The 20,648-nt window shown below is 35.3% G+C and overlaps 1 protein-coding gene across 1 annotated transcript in view; it reads left to right on the plus strand.

Moving 5' to 3' along the window:
• Positions 1 to 772: 772 nt before the first annotated feature.
• The window catches only part of LOC140149565 (transmembrane prolyl 4-hydroxylase-like), a 163,192-nt gene continuing 143,316 nt past the window's right edge, over positions 773 to 20,648 (plus strand). The window contains exon 1 of the mRNA XM_072171647.1: positions 773 to 1,482. Within this exon, the coding sequence (XP_072027748.1) occupies positions 1,249 to 1,482 (234 nt within the window). The 5' untranslated portion in view covers positions 773 to 1,248. The remainder of the gene's footprint in view (positions 1,483 to 20,648) is intronic.

Consider the following 20,648-nt stretch of genomic DNA (forward strand, 5'->3'; position numbering starts at 1 on the left):
AAGGATTTAAGGACAGGAAATGGCAAATCCTCATATAACAAATCAGAAATAACTGAAATACCTTTTTCAAACCATGATTCGTAGAAAAACAATTGTTTTGACTTGTTACGAATATTCTTGTTAAACCAAATAGACCCCTGAAGATGTAATTCTGAAAGTTCAAAACCCAGGTCAATTGCAGCTTTTCCCCGAAACAAATGCCATTGGCAATTTGAGCATTATTTAATTGGGCAAGAACTTTTTTAAGTTTAAATAAAAAAGAATCAGGAATTGTAATAGAGAGAACAGAAAAAAGATATAAAATTGTGGCAGAAAGAGTGACTCGATAACACAAATTTTACAAATAAGTCAAATTCCTGGCTCTCCAGCATGTCCAGCTAAACCGGGAGCTATCTTCAGTAGAAAGCAGTATTTTGGGGGTAGAGGGCAGCATAGCATGCAGCAGATCGAGACTCTGGAGAGAGTCAGGAGAGAGTGCGAGGCCTCCGGGGCCAGAGAGGCCAAGTGCAGGGTAGCTGAATATAGACGGGAATATAGACCTTTTCTATTCATTCAGTCTTCACTGAATCAGGAAGTCCAGTTTTTGAAAACAACAAAAATAATAAGCACTTGAACATAAAAATTCCAGCATGCAAATACTATGCAGCAGCCCGGCAGTAACGCATTTTATCTCTTGCTGGATGTTCCCTAAATTTAATTGATCTGTTTACTCACGCACAGACACCTGTCAAGTGATTATCTACAAAATTCACTTAATATGGCAACACCGACATCTGACTGAGGTGAGCCGGGTAAACATTGAGATATCGCATCTATTCTGCTATGTTTGCGGAAGTAATTTATCTCTAATATCAAAATCAGTACAATTTCGTTGTTTCACAACATACACTCGATGTTTTTGTGTTAGACATGCGTGTATCTGCAGTACAGGGGTGTTTGCACAAACTGCACTTTGCACTGGACGTTTGGGACCGTATCGTATGCATGCACGGTACACCCGTTTCATTTCACAAAATTCGTGCAGGGTAGCCAACAAACAAACAAGAATTATTATTAACTGGAGCTGATCACAGAGCCAATACCTCATCCAACGAATGCAGATCACCGCTATATCGTGTATGTATGTATTGCTGAAATAGTACGATCAATGGGAAGCCTGTGAGTGAATCCGAATCCCGTCATCAATTCAGGGGTAGACCTTGTACACCATGCTACCTGAGTTTAGTCTGTTGTCAGATCTCGTTCGCAATGGCCGGAGTTGACTGGGTCTCTGTGAATTCAATAGTATGTTTTATACTCGCAGCATTTAACAGTTGGTTGTTCTTGCAAGCATGTTATGGAATAAGCCATGTGGAGGAACATAAGGGGTTGTACAAGAGCAATGGGGTCAAAGGTGTGGGTGGTGAGACTTGTGTTGGAGGTGCAGAGGGTGGATGCCAGGAGATGGACATCCCAAGATTGGTACGCCTTGATGGTGTTAAGGTAAGCATTCTCTTTTTGTGCATGCATTTTAGCTAAGCAAATGTGAAGGCCCAGATGGTTGCAAACCCACAGACGCGCTGCAAGTACGCGTATTTCAGAGGGGCATAACCAGTGGGGGGGGGTGGAACCCTGTTTCCCACACTGCCCCCCATGAGTTAACCATATTTGTACATGATTTAGTGGAGGATTGATATTTCAATTTGTTTTGCGATCTGTCGTGGTTGAGCCAATATTTTAAGGACCATTCAGACTCTCACCCTCCCTCTTCCATGCTCCCCCTTAGGTCTGAAATTCACAGATGGGACTGCTTTAGTTCTAATGCTGCTGTGATTTCACACTACAGCCAATGAGATGCTGGTAAATCAGAATCACACTTGAGAGTTGTCACTTTTAATCTATCAGCATATAGGCCTACAGACCATTACTAATTGCCAAGGACACCAACTACCAGCAGCTGTGATTCAACCAGGGATATCCCTGATTCAACTTCAGAGACATAAAAGTAGGTCACATTACTATTACTAGGGCATGCCGTGGGTCCTCTAGATAGGCCTATAATGTGAAGTTGAATCATAATATCATGGATCCACAGGTAGTTGGTGACTGTTGTTGGTGATAGTACTCGCATCATAATCAAGGTTGTGACATTGTAACAACTTTGTGTAAATAGCAGGGATATTTCTTTGTAAATCTGATTTTGAACACCTTTATATGGATTTTTCCACATTATATTGAACCAAACCCTTCTAAACAAAATCTCTGCAAGTTGCAAGGGGTCTTTTTCTCTTGTCCCTGTATAAATCCAACAGTGAGTGGTTGACACCCGGGGTTGACAACACTTAATTAAAAAAAAAAAAATATTATTAGCAGAAATGTCCATTTATATTACCGGTATAAAATAATAGTATACCGGTAAATCGCATTGACCCTGTTAGCTTATTGTCTCCAGAACTTATGAGCTTTGATTGTAAAAGCTTGATAGTTAGCATATGTGCTTATTATTGAACGCTTTTAAAACATGCAAACATGAAGAGCTCCATCCACAAAAGTGTAAAGGCCGGTTTTGAGCAAAGCATCGATACACATAGTTATTATACGAACAAGTAAACCTGCAAATGTTTGTCTTAACCCCATAATAGCTCAGTTGGTAAAGCACCAGACTTTGTTACAATTTCATGTTTTCAAAAGTGCTCAATAATAAGCACATAGCCTAAGGAACAAACCAAAAGATCGATGACGTAGTTTCGTTTAGGGGGGAAGGGGGTAAAAATACTTGATTTGATTACATTTGTACAAAAACATTGGTCTGAAGAATGTGTCATTATTGTTATTATGTCAAAATTTTCCAAATTTCTTTATTACGTTTCTGGCAGGGAGGGAGGGGGTCGGCTGAGAAACAAAACTAGTTACGTTTATAGGACGTCATCGATCTTTTGGTTTGTTCCCTAACTATCAAGTTTTTACGGCATTGTTATTGACTTATCATTCAACAATGTTCAAGAACTATCAGTAGTTTTCAATAACTGGCTTGAATGTATACATGTACATTTAAACGACCATACACTTATATCTTTAGTATGGTAGTCGGCATTTGGCTATCTCAAATAGAAAGCAGTTATCTTCAGTAGATAGCAGCAACAACTGTTTTCAGTTTACAGCAATAAATTTGTGTAGCCAGCAATAATCACTGCATGGGTATCTTTAGTAAAATTGATGCTAGTGAGTAGATATACAACATCATTGAGTAGGTAGTATAAAAGGCAACAGGAATGGCAATAGATATTGACTATCTTCAGTAGATAGCAAAACTGACTACAGTGCAAACTAATGATAATCTTCTGCTTTGTTTGTACTCAATGTTTACTCAGAGGCTGTATAGCAATTTTGGCCCAGCGAAAATAATATTTGGCGCCCACAAATTTACAGTGCTGTAGGCCTACAATTAGTCAATCTGAGGAATTACCAAGCCAACATTTGGCCAAGGGGTGGGTGGGGGGTACTTCATGTGATGCACCCAGTTTCCAGAGAGAGTCAACATTGAGTACAGCCTGTAATCTGCATGGGTATTGGATCATGGGAAAAATGCAATGAACATTATTCATGCTATTATCCTAACAATACTGATTAGAAACCTTTCTGTGTCAACAGTTTTTAATATTTTTGACACTGAAATGAAATTTGATATACATTAAGTTATATAAATGCATACCTACGTTCTAAAATTATGAAAGCATGAAGCACTGCAATAATTTCAGATGCAAATTTAATTATAGCATAAAACTAGCTCAACTTATATATTTGTGTGATATAAAGAATGGGTACTGTAGAGCTTGTCATCTTTTGGTAAAATTTCTCCATTTTTTGTTTTATTCAGCCAATTTATGACAATTCAGACCAAATGCACCACCCCACATTTCAAGCCGGATTGGCGCTAATGGGGCTTGTGGCTGGGGGCTAAAAGCAAAGTTGATGAGTATTGTCAAAATGTTTTTTTTGTTGGCTGCCATTAGCTTTGAAGTCATAATCACATCAAAAAATATTTGGCTGCAGATTTTTATTTTATTTTAAATCATTCATTCATTCTGTTCATTCTTTCATTTATTGATCGATTGATCCATTCATTCATTTGTTCATTCGTTTGTTTGTTCGTTCATTCATTCATTCCATTTGTTTGTTCATTCATTTATTCATTACATTACATTACATTACATTACATTACATTACATTACATTACATTACATTACATTACATTACATTACATTACATTCATTTTCTTAAATTTATTTTGCTTGCATTGCAATATTTGCATTGATGTCCTGTCCAATTTATCTAATTGTATCTACTAAGCAAGATCCCTACAAGTGCATCTCACAATTGCATGTATAAATTGATCTGGTTGGCATTGGTCAAGTAGTGCAAGTGATGTGGAGGTCAATCAAATAACATGTTTCAAAGGAAGCAGTTTATTCCATTGATTTCCTTTCCTTCTACTTAATATAAATATATTTAGCCTGAGTCTTTACATCTTACAGTCCTCGGGTGTTATACAGTGATGATTCATTCAATCTTCAACCATGTGTCTCTTTTTCAAAAATTTGGTAAAAAAATAAGATTGTAATGCTTGAAATACCAGTATTGTACTTCTAACTATCAGTCTTATATAATATTGTAGCTTGCACATACTGTACACAACTTTATTACTTTCCTACTAATTGTCCTATGGACGCAATAAGTAGACCAAACACAACTATTGCCGGAGCTGGATCTTTACCATCCGAATCTTTTATTTCCTTTCATTTACACAGTTGATCAAGTGTCAACTGTGTTCTTCATACTTAATTTAATATCGCATATCACTTCAGACAGCTATATCATCTGATATTTTAAATAGATATAAATTCAAATTCATTAGCGCCTCAGACAGCTATATCATGTGGCTTATTCTTTAAAAGCAATATATATCAATCATTGAAATCATATATATGCATCAGACAGCAATATCATCTGATACCCTTTTTACGCAATCAGACAGCTATATCATCTGATATTTTAAATAGATATAAATTCAAATTCATTAGCGCCTCAGACAGCTATATCATCTGGCTTATTCTTTAAAAGCAATATATATCAATCATTGAAATCATATATGTATCAGACAGCAATATCATCTGATACCCTTTTTACTTAATCAGACAGCTATATCATCTGATGCCATTTATGGTCCTGAAGTGAGACGACCCACTTCAAATCCCAAACAGCATATTTGGCTTGGACCTAATCATTACTCATTTCCGAATTAGGACAACCCCATTCAATTTCCAAACATCCTAATTTGGAATTGACATTAAATATTAAGTATGTGAAAACATTCCCAATGACTTGCTCAAATGCAGCAATGTATCTCCATTTTGATTCATATATTGGACAAAATGGTAAAAAGCAAAAGAAACAATGCCATTTAATATCATATTTTTATAAAGGAGTGGTGGGTGGGTTTTAAAATTTTCCTGACCTCTTCGGATGGTATCGAAACAGCTTATGAATTTTCCCGGCAACAATTTCTGTGAAAACAGCCACGCCCCCAGAACCGCTGCCTATGATTGGCTACTGGCACGCGACTCGACACAGGGCATGAATGCACAGCAGGTGTCGGACTGATGTCACAACACGCATGGCACCACCTTTTATTGATCTACAGGACAATGAAACCCTTTTCAACAAAACCCAGGGCTTATTACGCCAATGACAATTTTGGTTTTGATTGAAGTTTGCTCAATCAAAACCCGATTAGCTCTGCCTTGTAATATTTGGAAGTTTACATATGGTACCGTACTCTTTTAATATATTCTAAGGGATAAGTGTTTGCCCATCACAGAAAATTTCAATACCAGTAGTAATATATTTAGCATAATAAATAAGAAGACACTCCATAAAAACTGAGAACATTCCAAATTTGTTTAATTTGTATTAAAAAATGCCTTGGTTTGTACAGGTTTGATTCAATATCGTATTGATACATGTATGCAGGCCTCTGTTCCAAATAACACTGGTCACATGATGTACAATTTAAATTACATTCATACACATAGGTTGCGTAAACTTAGCAATAATTATTATGTAAAGTGTTAGGATTACGCTCTTTATTTTGCAATACAGAATATTTTCATTCAAACAACTAGTGCTATATACAGGCCCATACGCAGGGGGTGTACAAAAAGTCCCAAAATTTGCGAGAGTACCGAGCAAAAAAGTCTGATTTTTCACGTGTTTTTCGTCAAAAAAGGTCCAAATTTTGGAAAGAAAGTCCACTTTTCACAAAATCGCCCCCCCCCCTTGGGAAAAAAGTCCACTTTTTCAAAATGAGCACCCCCCAAAAAACTCCTGCGTACGGGCCTGGCTATATAATATTTGTCTGGCATCACATGGTTTAATCGTTGGGTCAAGATTCATCTAGAATCTGCATGGATTATTTCAGTTCATCGTCCTCTTATCATTCAGCCATTTTGATGCTCAGGAATCCCTAATTAATACCCAATCCTGATCTGGCAATTTTATTAGGTGTGCAAAGATGTATGCAATTAAGCCAGCATGAAAAGTTGTTATTAATTTAGCTAACCATGCATAGGATCTGCAGTGTTGGTTTATGGGATAATAATATAAGGTCTTCAAAGCTGTTTAAATGTCATTCGAACAAGAACAGCGAGAAATACACTCTTGATTATACTCGGGTAATGAGGACAGTTTGAATTTTATACCGCACTGTGTACAATACATAAATGAATAAATCTAACATTGATTATGCACTTGAATTTAGCATTACGGTAATTATGAATTGAATTGGATGGTATTCAATAGAGGGTGATTGAAGAATCCCAAAATACTGTAATGACATAATCCGCATTAACTTGTTTTCAAAAACATTGTACTTTTTAAATACCAGTATATCGTGGGTTAATAACAACACATGAAGAAGATCTGGTCACTCTGGTTGTTATTTCTCATTAATAGCTAATGAGTTGTATGTGCTATAAGATCTTGTTTAATAATGCAATGAAAATAACATTACAGTGTGTTAGCTCACTGGAGAAGCATGAGTGATATGATTTGGTTCATCATTTGCTGGGCATACTTTTAAAAAGAATATACATTTCATTGTGTTATTTGAAACTTTAACTGAATATCTGATATATCATTAAGGCTGCGATCAGTAATATTTTAAAATTAATTCTTTCTAGAGCTTGAAACTACATTATATTTGATATGTACAAGAAAGAGTTGTCTATTTTTATGTATAAGTATACCCAAGGTATGTTACCAAAATCATTTGATGCTATGTTTAAGAGTCTTAAGGATATTCACAGTTATAATACTAGAAATAAGCATAATTACCAACTGCACAAAACAAGTACTGTTGTCTCAAATGGTCCAAAAATTTGGAATCAAATACCTTATGAGATTAGACAGGCTACCAACATTTCTCTCTTTAAGAGAGGAGTACATGCCTTACTGAATGACAAGTAGATCCAAGCATGTTTTGCTTCATTATTATAGTGTGATATTTCTGTTAATCATTCTATTACATCATTGCCTCCACTTAATATGTCCTCTCAAAGTTGTTTATCATTGCTTTTATGCTTTATATCAGAGTTTGTAATTTGCTTTATGTTAATGTTAAATACTCATGATTATAGTACAATATTATATTTAAATTGATTGATTCATTATATTTGTGTTTAAATTTCTTGGCTACAGATCCTCGTTTTGTTTTTGTTCTGTTTTAATTTGTGTAATTTAATTATACAGGGGGTGCAGCATTTACAGGCTTCGCTTATCGTTGTACCTCCTCCATCGTGTTGTACTTTTTATAATTATTGTATTTTGTTGTAATTTTTGATGGAAATAAAATAAATCTGATTGAAATTGAAAAACATTATTGTGGTAATTATTTACCCAATACATATTAAGATACACAGGGATGTAAAATCTTCTGAAAATTACCAGAAATTTGCCCCCCCCCCCCAAAAAAAGATATGGAAATGTAAATATATATCTGGAATTGGATGATAATAATTGTCGTAAAAAGAACCAAATTCCAGCCTATTCCGCGGACAAATCCCCCTAAATGTTCAATGCCTCACACATGCCCCTGGCCACCTGGATTTTCAGGAAATGGATATGTTGCTCATTTACATCCCAGTCTACAACTAGCAGGTTGCAGGCAGCATTCACATTTCAGACCAAAGTATCTCTCATGCCATTTGTTAATGTCTCCTTGCTGTCCCTGAAACAATTTTTTCTCAAGAACTTGTCAAGTCCGATCAAAAATAATAAGGCTGCAAAATACATGTTGTAGATATATATTTTTGTAAACAACATACTATAGTGTTTGTCGATGATGACTCTGTGAAATATATGCGGCAACCTTACAGTAGCCTCGCTAGGTTATCAAACTATAGTGCATTCAGCACTACTAGATGTGGTGTATGCACTCTGTATGTCTTTGCATCATACATTTATCTAAACAAGTGCTCTAGAGCTCCTTGTGGGATAATATCGTTGATCAAAGAATTAGCAGTTTCTTTATTAATCTTTTGGGTTAGATGATTAAAAAATCACATCATCTCATAAGCTATCAGCAAGTTCTCATGGCTACCGAGTTCAAAAGTGAAGGTTTCTATATGTATAGACCGGAGATTCAATATAATGAGGGAAGTTCTAAAACGGTTTTCTATATAAAATACCTAGACAATTAAAGTGACTTTTGTTTGTGTACATGTTTGAACATCTTTTGAACCATTAGAGCTGAACAAAATATATAAATTGCCTTACATGGGCATTGAGTGCCGGTAGGAGCTGGATAGCTTGACCTAGGTTAACATGGTTAGAATTCTTTTAAATTAGTACATTAGTACTTAATTTTGTTAAGTATGGATTTGCACATATTATTATTAAGTAGTAATCTACTTGCATTGACATAATGTGCAAATAACCTTTGCATAACATTGTAGTTATACATAATGGATTTTATGATTTTGTGATGCGGGTGGTCAGAAAAAATAAAACAAGGTAATTAGTGATATAGTTTTTTTAAAGATTGTTTTTGTATATTTTTAATATCCAAATCTATAGAGAATCCTCAGAGCAATACATACACCATATACAAGCATGTGGCAAATGGCAGAGAATCACTCATGGAACAGATTATATAGAGCATTGCTTTGAGTACAAGCAATAATGAGTCTAGAAATGAACTTGCATGTCTGCAGTTAACACTGCCTTGTATGTACCCCAACACCTCTTGATTGTAATAGTCATAACCAGGCATATGAATATTTTGTATGTCTGAATGTTGAATTAATTTTTCAAGTCTCTTTTGTGAATTTACGCTAGTAGTCATTTGCCTGAACAACCAGCACCTCATGATAAAAGAATAATTTTGTATGTCTGAATGTTCAATTAATTCTTCAATTCTATTTTGTGAATGTACTGTAGTATGTTTCCATATCAAATTGGGTCATCGTGCAGCATCCTGACACCTGAAGCGCTACCAGTAAAGCAGGCTATGTCTTATTTGATCAGATTATCGGTGCAGGTCTAAAGGGAGCCACTAGGCAGCGTACATCCACGCTAACTCTTTGTAAGCAGAAGTCAAATGTGCTACTATGTTGCTTACCAGCTCGTGCAAATTTGTTTTTATACACTTTTATTATTTTAGAGAACAAGAAGAAGACACAAATTTTTATGTCAAATTTTCAGTTACAACGATTTATTGTGAAATAATAAATGACTTTTGAGAATGGAAGCATAAGAATGTATAAAAGATCAGATGTTCTTATAGAAAAGTGATATTGTAGAGTGAATAAAATACAAATGGTGGTAAAGTTGGTTTGTACAGTAAGAGTCTATAACCATACAAAATGTGATCTTTGATCCATTTACAGGACTTTTTTGTACCAGATTATTTAAATCCATTTTTTCATGTTTAGTACAAATTTGGTTGTGAAATTTTGATTTTCTTTTTGATTCCTTTTCATTTTTTCATTTGGAAATATTTTCTCACTGTGAATTTGAGACTGGTATTAAAGATTGGTAGGGATAAGGCTAAGGCAGATGAGGAAGTGCGAAAGTTGCGGATGCATACCGAGCTGTGTGGGGATGTTTATTGTGCTTACAGGGTCAATAGAGTGTAAACCACCATGTGTGTTGTTATGCAGGGGACCTTAATGAACTGAAAATATTTGCCACAGAGAGAGGATTAAGTGTTATAGAGGGTAAAATTCTTGAGATTGAAAAAATGGAGCGAGGCAGTGTATTTCAAAATGGGCATGGAAATGAAAAATACTGTTGAATTGCAAGTATGTGCATTTCGACCAATATTAATAATATACCAGTGCTAGTTATAAATCCAATTTCCCTAGTTTGTGCATCATAATAATACTTATAAAAGTTGCTACATGTATATATCAACGGTTACCATGAATTGCTATCTAGAGTATATAGCAAATATGGTGACCATGAGTTGCTATCTACTGAAGATAGCAATATGTTGTGATTACATGTTGCTCTGTGCTGTAGTATACAAATATTAACTGTCTATGAGTGTGATGGTCGAAATATAATCACGAGGTGAAAGATGGATTATTCCATTCCACGAGCCGAACGGCGAGTGGAATGGAACAATACATCTTTCACCGAAAGTGATTATATTTCACCATTACATACCTAATTTAAGACGTTAATATTTGTTTTATATCACTCATGCATAAATTCTATTACTAAAATACTATTTAAGGTAGGAAATACATTTTTCATCAACATAACACCATGTTTTGCCGTGATATACTTCACATTTTGGGGTCTACCCCATAGCTAAAATCGGCGAGTCCAAGAGTCAGCGCACGGATTGGCGCAGGCGACTACGGCAGAGCACTATGATAGTAAAGACTATCACACGGAGAGGGTGATGGTAAAAATGGCAAATGGTAATCAACCAATGAACTGTCTAGAATTTATGTATGAGTGATATAAATAGCAATATTTGATGATTACAAGTTGCTCTTTGCTGTAGATAACATGATATCATTTATTGCTATCAGCAGTAGATAGCAGTGGTGATAATGAGTTGCTATCTACTGAAGATAGCAACATGTGGTGATTACTGGTTGCTCTTTGTTGATACCATGATATAGCATTTATTGCTATCAGCAGTATAGCAGTGGTGATAAAGTGTTGCTATCTACTGAAGATAGCACCATTTGGTGATTACTAGCTGGTTGCTCTTTGCTGTAGATAACATGATAGCATTTATTGCTATTAACACGTAACAGTGGTGATCAACAGTATATAGCAGTGGTGGTGATCATGATTTGCTATCTACTGAAGATAGCAACATTTGGTGATTACAGATTGCTCTTTGATAGCATGCATTGCTATCAACAGTAAATAGCAGTAGCAGTAGTTGCTATCTACTGTAGACAGCAATGGTGGCCATGTGTAGCTATATAAACTATGTTTGGACTAAGTTTGAAGGCCCTTGAAGGACCATTCTGGTCATTTTATGGACCAGTATCACCAAAATTGTCTTGGGGCTTTGACCCTGTGACCTGAAGTCAATAAATTGTGCACAATGTGGTTTATTTTATTTTTTTGCATGATTCCTAGGACAAGAGCACACAGGGTTTACAGCACAGAGCAGATATCAATGGTGACTATGAGTTGCTATACAATGGATAGCAATAGTGGCCATGAGTTGCGATCTATGGTAGATAGCAATGGAGATCATGAGTTGTTTTATATATAGGCCTATAGTAGATAGCAAAAGTGAGCATGAGTTCTTATCTACAGTATGATGACTTTGAAATATTATATATATAAAGTCAACTGTAATTCATGTGATGACCATGAGTGGCCTTTAGTAGATCTGGTGAACATAACTGTCTACTGATCTTTTTAAAAATTAAAATCTTTTTAAAATCTTTAATGGCAGTAACGATCTTGAGCTGATCATCGGCTGTGTGCGTAGCAATGCAATATATGTACAAAATGTAGAAAAGAATTTCTAATATATTATTGATACATTGATGAGTGAATTCTGCAGTTAGAAGTCAGCAAGCCATAAGCAGACACAAGATACTTGTAACGATTCATGCATATTAAATCTAAAAGGTTGTTTAACCTTACTCACTGCTACAAGTTGATTGCATGTGTCTACCCCACTGGACATTATTATAGCTGGGACATCGGAGCAAATGGAATCAGGGTCCACAAACCAAATTAAATTCCATCCAGTTCATTTTTTATGCAAGCTAGAAGAGCACATGTCTTTAAAATATTTAGCTGGTAGTGGTTATGTAGTTTAAATTCCATAGAGTCCATTAAATTCCACCGGGTTCATTCTTTATGCATGCAAGGAGAGGACCACCTGTTTTTAAAAATATTTAGCTGGTAGTAGAGATATTTTGGCATCATGTAATTGGTTTAGCTGGTTTGTAACCATTTGCTCAGCAAGTTTTCCTTGTGGAGAACAAGAGGTAGCGACCTTGATAATTTAAAGAAATCAGCATCTTAAATTTGTTAATTGTACAATTAAACCAAAATAAAACCAACTGATGAAAAAAGAACAAATCAAAAACTGGAAATATTTAGAATACTTATGATATTTTATGTATTCCAAAGTTTTAGCACATCATTAGGAAATTGAACATGACAGTGGTTTTCAAATGTTTCAAATACTCATAAATATCTGATGAAATTAATAATTAAACAAGCAAGCAAACAGTAACCGGAGAGGGGGTTACTCAACTCAAATAATATTTACTAGGTAACTGTCTCCCACATTTTAGAAATGCAAGCTTCAGACTGGGGTTTAGGGACATAAGATGGGGTCTCTGGAACCAAAATGGGGCTTTGTTTAGTACCCTTGTTAGGAACATTTCTTAGAAATATGTCCTTAAAGCTTAAATTTGAAGCTAATTTTAGCATATTTGGAGCAAAATTTAGCCTGATGGCTCTGAGACAAAGAAATTGATGGGTTCTCTAGAATAGAAATTGAGCTTGAAAAAGGGGGGGGGTATTAAGAGTGGCATTTATTTACCTGTAGTCCAAGGTATACAAAGCCACGTCCTCCCCGACAGAAACATATAAACAAACAATCAACACTAACAGTTATTCTGAAAATACATGTAGTTTCATAAAAATATAGAGTGCATATCATCAGCACAGTGACATAAAAATTGGTTCTGCATGAATTGAAACAATGCACACACATAATTCAATTTGTGGTAACCTATATATTTTTTTCATTAAAAAAAAACATAAAAGCATCTGAATTGGCATCGTAAAAAGCTGTGATGCATGACATGGAGTAGGCAGGCAGAATCAAAAAATGTATAATGAGAAGCTCAATGAATATAAAATTGATGCAATGGCAAGTAAGTAAGAAAAACAATCTAATCCAAACATAATAAAAAGGAGAAAACAGCATACCGTAAACTTTCACCTAATGGCGCTATGGGCTCCCTTGACATAACTGGAATTTTAGACACAAACTAAAAGTGCCCTCCCATAAAAATCCCACTAGTAAATAAGGGCACATATCGTATTTCGTCAAATAAACGCCCCCGGGGGCGTTACATTTTCCCAATGGGGGGCGTTTATTCAAGGTCAATTTTAGAACAATAATTCCCATTAAAATCATTACACGGACTTCTGGTTCACTTCCGGGATTCCAATCCAGATTTTCGCCAATTATTGACGCTATTATCGACCATGTGGGCGACTTGGTAAGCTTACTACACAAGATAGCATGGAAATATCGGCATTTTTAAACATCTTGGTTGAAAAAAGTGGTGGGGCGTTTATTTGAGAGGGGGCGACTATTTGACGAAATACGGTACCTTTATCTTTATCTGTACATGAAATTTATCCCAAGGCAAAGGACCCTAGGTGTGCCATTTAATAGGTGAACGTTTACGGTATAGTATCATCATCATGTCATCATTTTCATATCATCATCATCATCATCATCATCATCATCGTCACCATCATCAGCAGCATCAACAACAAACAGGTATATTTATTTGGCAGCAATTGAAAAGATGCAAATATTGATTCATCTCAAGGAAATTTAGAATGAAAAAATATTTTTTGCATGTTATGTAAAACCCACAAGCGTCCGCATACTATACATCTAGATGGAATAGTAGCATTTCCAATCAAAATAACATACATAATTGACAAAAAAAACAAATATTTTATACCTAATAATTTTTTACTGACAAGCATTTCAACACACAATAATAGTTCAAGGTCATACAATTGCAAAATTGTATCATTTTAGTGCAGCGTTATTTGATAGGAAATTTGTGAGGAACAGAATCAGATGTAATCAATTGAATAAAACCAGGGTATCGGGAAGTAATTGGCTGCAATTAAATAAGCCATACATCATTTAGCATGGAAGCATGCTCTAGTGGTTATGCAGTAGAATGCATGCGGATGGAATACCAGCATAGCATTTCCAATCAGCTCCTAGTACTTGCTCATTTTCCCTGTGAGGTTCACTTGCACTGCATATGTAGTTTTCTTACTATTGTTGTAATAATATATCTTATGGCTGTTCATTCATATGTGCTTATTTATAGAAGCTGAGTGGTAGAGTGCAGAGTACACTTACTATCATTGCGATTTCTTAATGTTGCGTTGCATTTCTTTTATTTGAGTGTATGGCTAGCGGTCCACAGTGTCTGCAGGCAAAAATGGGCTTTCTTGGGAAAAAAATTCATGCTTGTAAAATGAGTTTAATGCATGAAGTAAACATTCAACTGAAAAATACACATTCACTCTCATAATTGGTTTCAATGTATAAAGAGATGTGTACTGTTAATTCGAATATAAAATTAAAATCAAGAAACTACATTCTTTCAGCAGAAAAAGCAACACCAAGTGAAAATAAGAATGCCATAGTGTACCGGCGGGTACTGACCGGACGATTTGTTTCCTTCTCCTATAAGCCAGTGCAATTTTTTGCCTTAATTAGCACCACCCTTATTATTAACTGCATGTTAATCCGATGGTCGAGTGTTGCAGAATGATAATTTTAATTTTGTTGATCAAGAAATAAACCATTTTTTTAATATGTTGTCTTTATTGTAATCCATTGACCAAACTGAATTAAGAGATAAAAATAGCATAGGATGCTAATTATATTGACCAATCCAACTTCAAAACATCAAAATTGCAACAATGATAAGCAAGAAAGAAAGCCTTGATGTTACAAACATAAAACCTTATTGTGACAAACATAAAAATCAAGCATACCCTGCAGTCGCCCAGCTCATCGTCAGATGATGCAACTTTATAATTAAAGAAAAGAAATCTTACTGAGAAGGTCATCAGAAGCACCATGCATATGTGACACGATCTGATCCACTCAGACCTTAGTGGGAAATTTTGAAATTAGAGTTATTACCATCACTAACTTACTCAGTACGTAAGCTTAATGATGTTGAAATCCCTAAGTGCAGAGCATACCTTTTTGACTACTTATTACCTTTTTATATGTCAATTTTCTTATGTTTAAATTATTGTTTTTTTGCTTCATAATTTTGCCCGTATCTCAATTTTATTATTGACGACTTTGGTCTGATTGGATCAAATCGCGTCATATGATATATATAAGTTCATTGATGCTTTATTAGTCTCCATAATCCTTGACCACTCACCTGTAATACAACGTCCACTCCACACATCAACTATTATTGACCACACTTCTCAATGAATTGCTTCATAACCATGACAACCATGCCGATTCTATACAAGAATATTGCCGTGATTGTGTGCATCTCCCACCAGCGCTGACATGATACAATTAAGTTGAATGATTTCATGTGAAGAAGTTAAAGTAGGGCTATTTTTGACGTGAATTAGGATGGAGAGCTATTGTTGAGTGGACAATAAAAGAGCTACTAAAGAAATTGTCGTTTACCCGCAGGCATTTTATTAGCTACATGTAGAGAATCATCTATACGTGAAATGTAATAGGTTTAAAGCAATTTCAATTTGTGCAGCTTCGAAGAGGACGATATTTGAAAGCAAATTTAGTGTTAAGATATGATACAAATTCAAATATTTGGCTCTATTTTTGCCTTTTAAAGCTAAACAAATGAGTCAATTTTGGGCAAAATTTGTTGATTTTACCCCTCCTGTAATTCACTTTACCCCCCATCCCCCCCCCCCCTCGAAAATATTTCCTGGTGCAGCCACTTGCTTCGTTATGAATTAATGTTTCTTCAGTGCTTGTTACCAAATGTGCCAAACATGCATTCATAAAGGGCCTAATAGGAATGATGATAAAGTGTTAGTACTTGTAACAAGCATGATGAGTTACTGTTATCAAATATATCAGTTATTTGAACACTTCAAATTAAATTCATTAAATTTCAATTAATTATAAGGTCAAAAAGTAAATTGTTTTAAAGGTTACTGGTTTAATAAAAATGGAATATTATTTGTCATCTTTATGGTGTATTTTTGTCATTTTATCTTTTTTTCATTTGTTTTTTTATGGTAAGACTTTTTGCAATCAGAGCAGAGGTGATGATGGTATTTACAAATGTAACAGTAGATAGTAGTGATGTTAATATGTTGCTATCTACAGTAGATAGCAATGGTAAAAATTCTCATAGAATTGATGTCAGGTTTTTGCAGTTCTGTATACACACTCTTGTTTAAGAAATATTGAAAAAGCTACAGTAGATATCAATAGCAGTACTATCAGGGTATATGATGTCATAGTTTTGTAGTTGCACAGAAACGTCAGAGATTTATTTACGAAATTAATATTTAAAAAAAACGCAGATATTTATCATAATAGTGCACTATACATTGCACAGGCATAAGACCACAAGCCTCAGCATACTTTACAGGAATTTGCAAAATACTGTGGTCCAATACACACCTTGTAATCCATCTAGCAACAATCAGGGACAGAAGGGATATAAATATTGCTATCTACAGTAGATAGCAATAGTAGCAATTAGCAGGATAAGTGTCAAATGTTTGCAGTTGTGTTGCATGATCTAGTTTTCGATTAAATTATTAAATTAATCAGTTGAATACTTCATCTTATCTCAACACTTCAAGTACTGATAATTGAATATGGTACAAGTAATTAAAGTGTTATCCGATACAATAAAGCAGGCTTATTTTCACTCTTCACTTCAGTTTCTTCTGGCAATTTAACAGAAAAAGTTACACATAATACTGATGAAATATTACATTCCAAATCACAGATGGAGGTAAATTTTATTCATTTATCTCACTTGTCTCTTTCTAACGTGTGTTGGTGACAGGAAAACAGTGAAAAAAATATCCATGACAAATATTCACAGCATCACCTAATCGAAGGTAAGGAAGAGTTCCTATACTTAACAAGCACCTGTGACTTTGATTCAATTAAGACAGATTAAATTCCACGATAACGATATTAGTCGGTAATTACAATGACAATTGAGATATGCAAATGAGGTAAGAGACCGGAAGGTAATTTAATATAGGGAAGCTGCTTGGTTTAGCTTCTTGTGCAGGTATATTGATAACTAATTCTAACGGTTTTTGCTTACTCGAATGTAACACTTTCAAATCTCTGTACTGTGCAGTAAAATTCAAATAAGCCAGATGAAAGGATTTATCAGCACTTTGAAATTATTTGGCAAGATTTTAAGATGATTGGGGTCAGGGTAAGGATTACCAGGAGGATTAGGGGCAGGAGTAGGAGATTAGGATGTTGAGATCAGTAAATAGGCTGATGATTGGGGTCAGGGGAAGGATTACCAGGAGGATTAGGGGCAGGAGTAGGAGATTAGGATGTTGAGATCAGTAAATAGGCTGATGATTGGGGTCAGGGGAAGGATTACCAGGAGGATTAGGGGCAGGAGTAGGGATTAGGATGTTGAGATCAGTAAATAAGGCTCCATTGATTGGTCATATATGTGTTGCTGTTGACTAACTGGAAATCTTAATTATGAGAGTTTTTGTCATGATTCATCAGTTGTGTTCATAGTTGACCTTTTTTAACATGAGTTTAATATTTGAAGGTGTAATCCTGTTGCAATTCACCCATTGCATGGTTCCGCCATGTGCGAGGAGTGCCTTGATCTGGCAGCATGCATGAATGGGAATTGAACTGGGTCATGTAATTCTTCCTTGCATGTCATGCCAGTTCGAGGCTCTCCTTGCATCATGGCAGAACCGTGCAATAGTCGAATAGAGCATAAAGATGCAACAAACACTTTAGAAGTCATATGCTTGCTAGCAAAAAAAAAAGATTGCGCATTTGCTTGTGTGCATCACCTTTGGAACACCTTATTTCTCAGTTGTCACTACCAAGTATAATCAATGACATTCAAAGTTGGTACATGAAGAAAGGCTTATTTTCCGTCAACCAAATTAGTGGACAAGTTTGTCTGAATTCTTCATCACAAATTGGCAGGTTTACTCTTTGCGTGATAGAAATATTAAACAAAAGCACTTTCAACCCAATGTGATTGATTATGAATATGTAAAATGTGTTTTTGCCTAACATGAAATCATGGATGCATCACTGCGTTTACAAGTGGCATGCAAATATCATGAATGTAGTGATAAACACCTGTTGGACCAGGATTTCTATAGATTGCTGTACTGAATAGAACAAATATAATGGTGATGTATTAACAACATCTGTGACCAAAGAAGATTTTCACGCAACCCCCAGAATGCAACATGGTTTTGCAGAATTCTTCAAATTTGGTCCAGATGTAAAACGAATCCCATAGACCCCTGCACCGAAGAAAACTTTATAGCGCCATTATCATTAGGGCCCTTAGATTCTTGACCACATTAGGAAAGATATAGGTTCTCAATGTTCTCTTTTCTAATTTGGAAAAATTTGGAGCCCCTCAAATTTAGACAGTTATTAGAAACAACAACAACCAAAGGCAACCATTGATTTCCAAATTTGTGTCATATATGTGTAATTAGTTCAAAACCTCCAGAAATGCTCCAGATGACATGCAAATGCATGGAGTACAATACAAGTGAGTATATCACCTGTCAACTGGTATTGATGGAAGTAATTCTTTTGTACACCATGCATTTGCATGTCTGGAGGATGATTTGAACTAAATGTGCTCCGTAATTATGATAGCGGCTCTCTTGGTTTGGTATGATTGATGGACCAATTTATCAATTGATCATGTTGATAAGGCAGGCCTTCTCAACTGGCGGTGTGTGCCACTTGTGGCGCTTGGAGTTAGTCGAAGTGGTGCACAAAGTGGCGCACAGTAAATTTACTAATTTTTTCACATAAATTTTTAACAAAGAAGGCAAATGCCCCCTGTTCCCCTGCCCTGCCCCCTGCCCTGCCCTGCCCCCCTGCCCCCACCTGCTATGCGTTCGGTCCAGCACGTGTTCCCTCGCAAAATCCTCCCTTAACATGTCGGCACTTCATGTGATAAGGTATTGATCAAAGGAAGCCCAGAATTCATTGTGGGTGATATACTTTTGGTCACAACGATGTATTCCGGGGGTTGCATGAAAATTTTCTTTGATCTGTGACATGAGCTGATCCAATCAAACCAAAGGATGACATTTTGAAAATTGATCATAGTTAACATTTGAACTTATGTCTGACAATATCATCAAATTGCACAGTAGAGAGTGAATCGATTAATTGTTGCATTTTGGCTGACTTTGTTTGTCTGGTTTTTTTACCTTCTTTGCTATATGTTTTCTGTTTTTTTCATATGGTTAGAAATCTCTCAAACATGGAAAAATGAAGAAATGAACCACAATGTGAGTTTTAAAGCTATTGTTGTGGCAAACTCTTTTTTATTAGCATTATCAGAAGTTGATGTTATACAGACATAGGTTGCTTCTGGAATTACTATGTCATGAGTAAGCCAATCAGAAACACAGACTTAAGATAATATTAGATGTTTCAATAGTCTTATGTGAGGTTTTCAAACAATTTTCTAAATTTAATTAGTAGGGTGTAAGAAGTACTTTAACATAGAGATCGTATTACAGTGCAGAGCTTTTCTTATAGATGTACATACATATAGCCAATTTTATGAAAATTCTTCACTTTCTTTAATGTTAAGTAGCTGTAGGAAAAATGGAAAAAAAAATACAATCATGTTCTCCTATACACTGATATGCAAGATCCCATCGGCATATAAAGATGTAAAAATAGCAACTTTTTGTTCTCCCAGAATACTCCAGGCATGATTAATGTTGTTTCTACATGTGAAGTGTTAACTTGCAAAACATGAATAGATTTCACTGAAGATACGGTTCATAATTAAGGAACACATTCAGCATGAGGCTTGTAAGCATTTTAATTAAGCAGTACATAAGGGTATTGAAACTGTTTAATTTAAGAGCACAGATGAATACAGTCACAGTCTTCTGAACGAATCTTGAAAGAATTTGTGCTGAAACTGGCTTTCTAACATACATCCAGGAATTTCAACACAATGAACATTTTATTATATAAAGTCTGCACAAAAAGTAACTCAGCTGTTATAAATACGCCTATAGATTCAGAACTAATAATTGTTTTCACACTATTTCAACGTAAAAAGAAGGATGATTTATTTACGCACATTTTGATACCACATTTATCC

This window comes from Amphiura filiformis, chromosome 1, assembly GCF_039555335.1.
Source record: "Amphiura filiformis chromosome 1, Afil_fr2py, whole genome shotgun sequence".
Lineage (NCBI taxonomy): Eukaryota > Metazoa > Echinodermata > Ophiuroidea > Amphilepidida > Amphiuridae > Amphiura > Amphiura filiformis.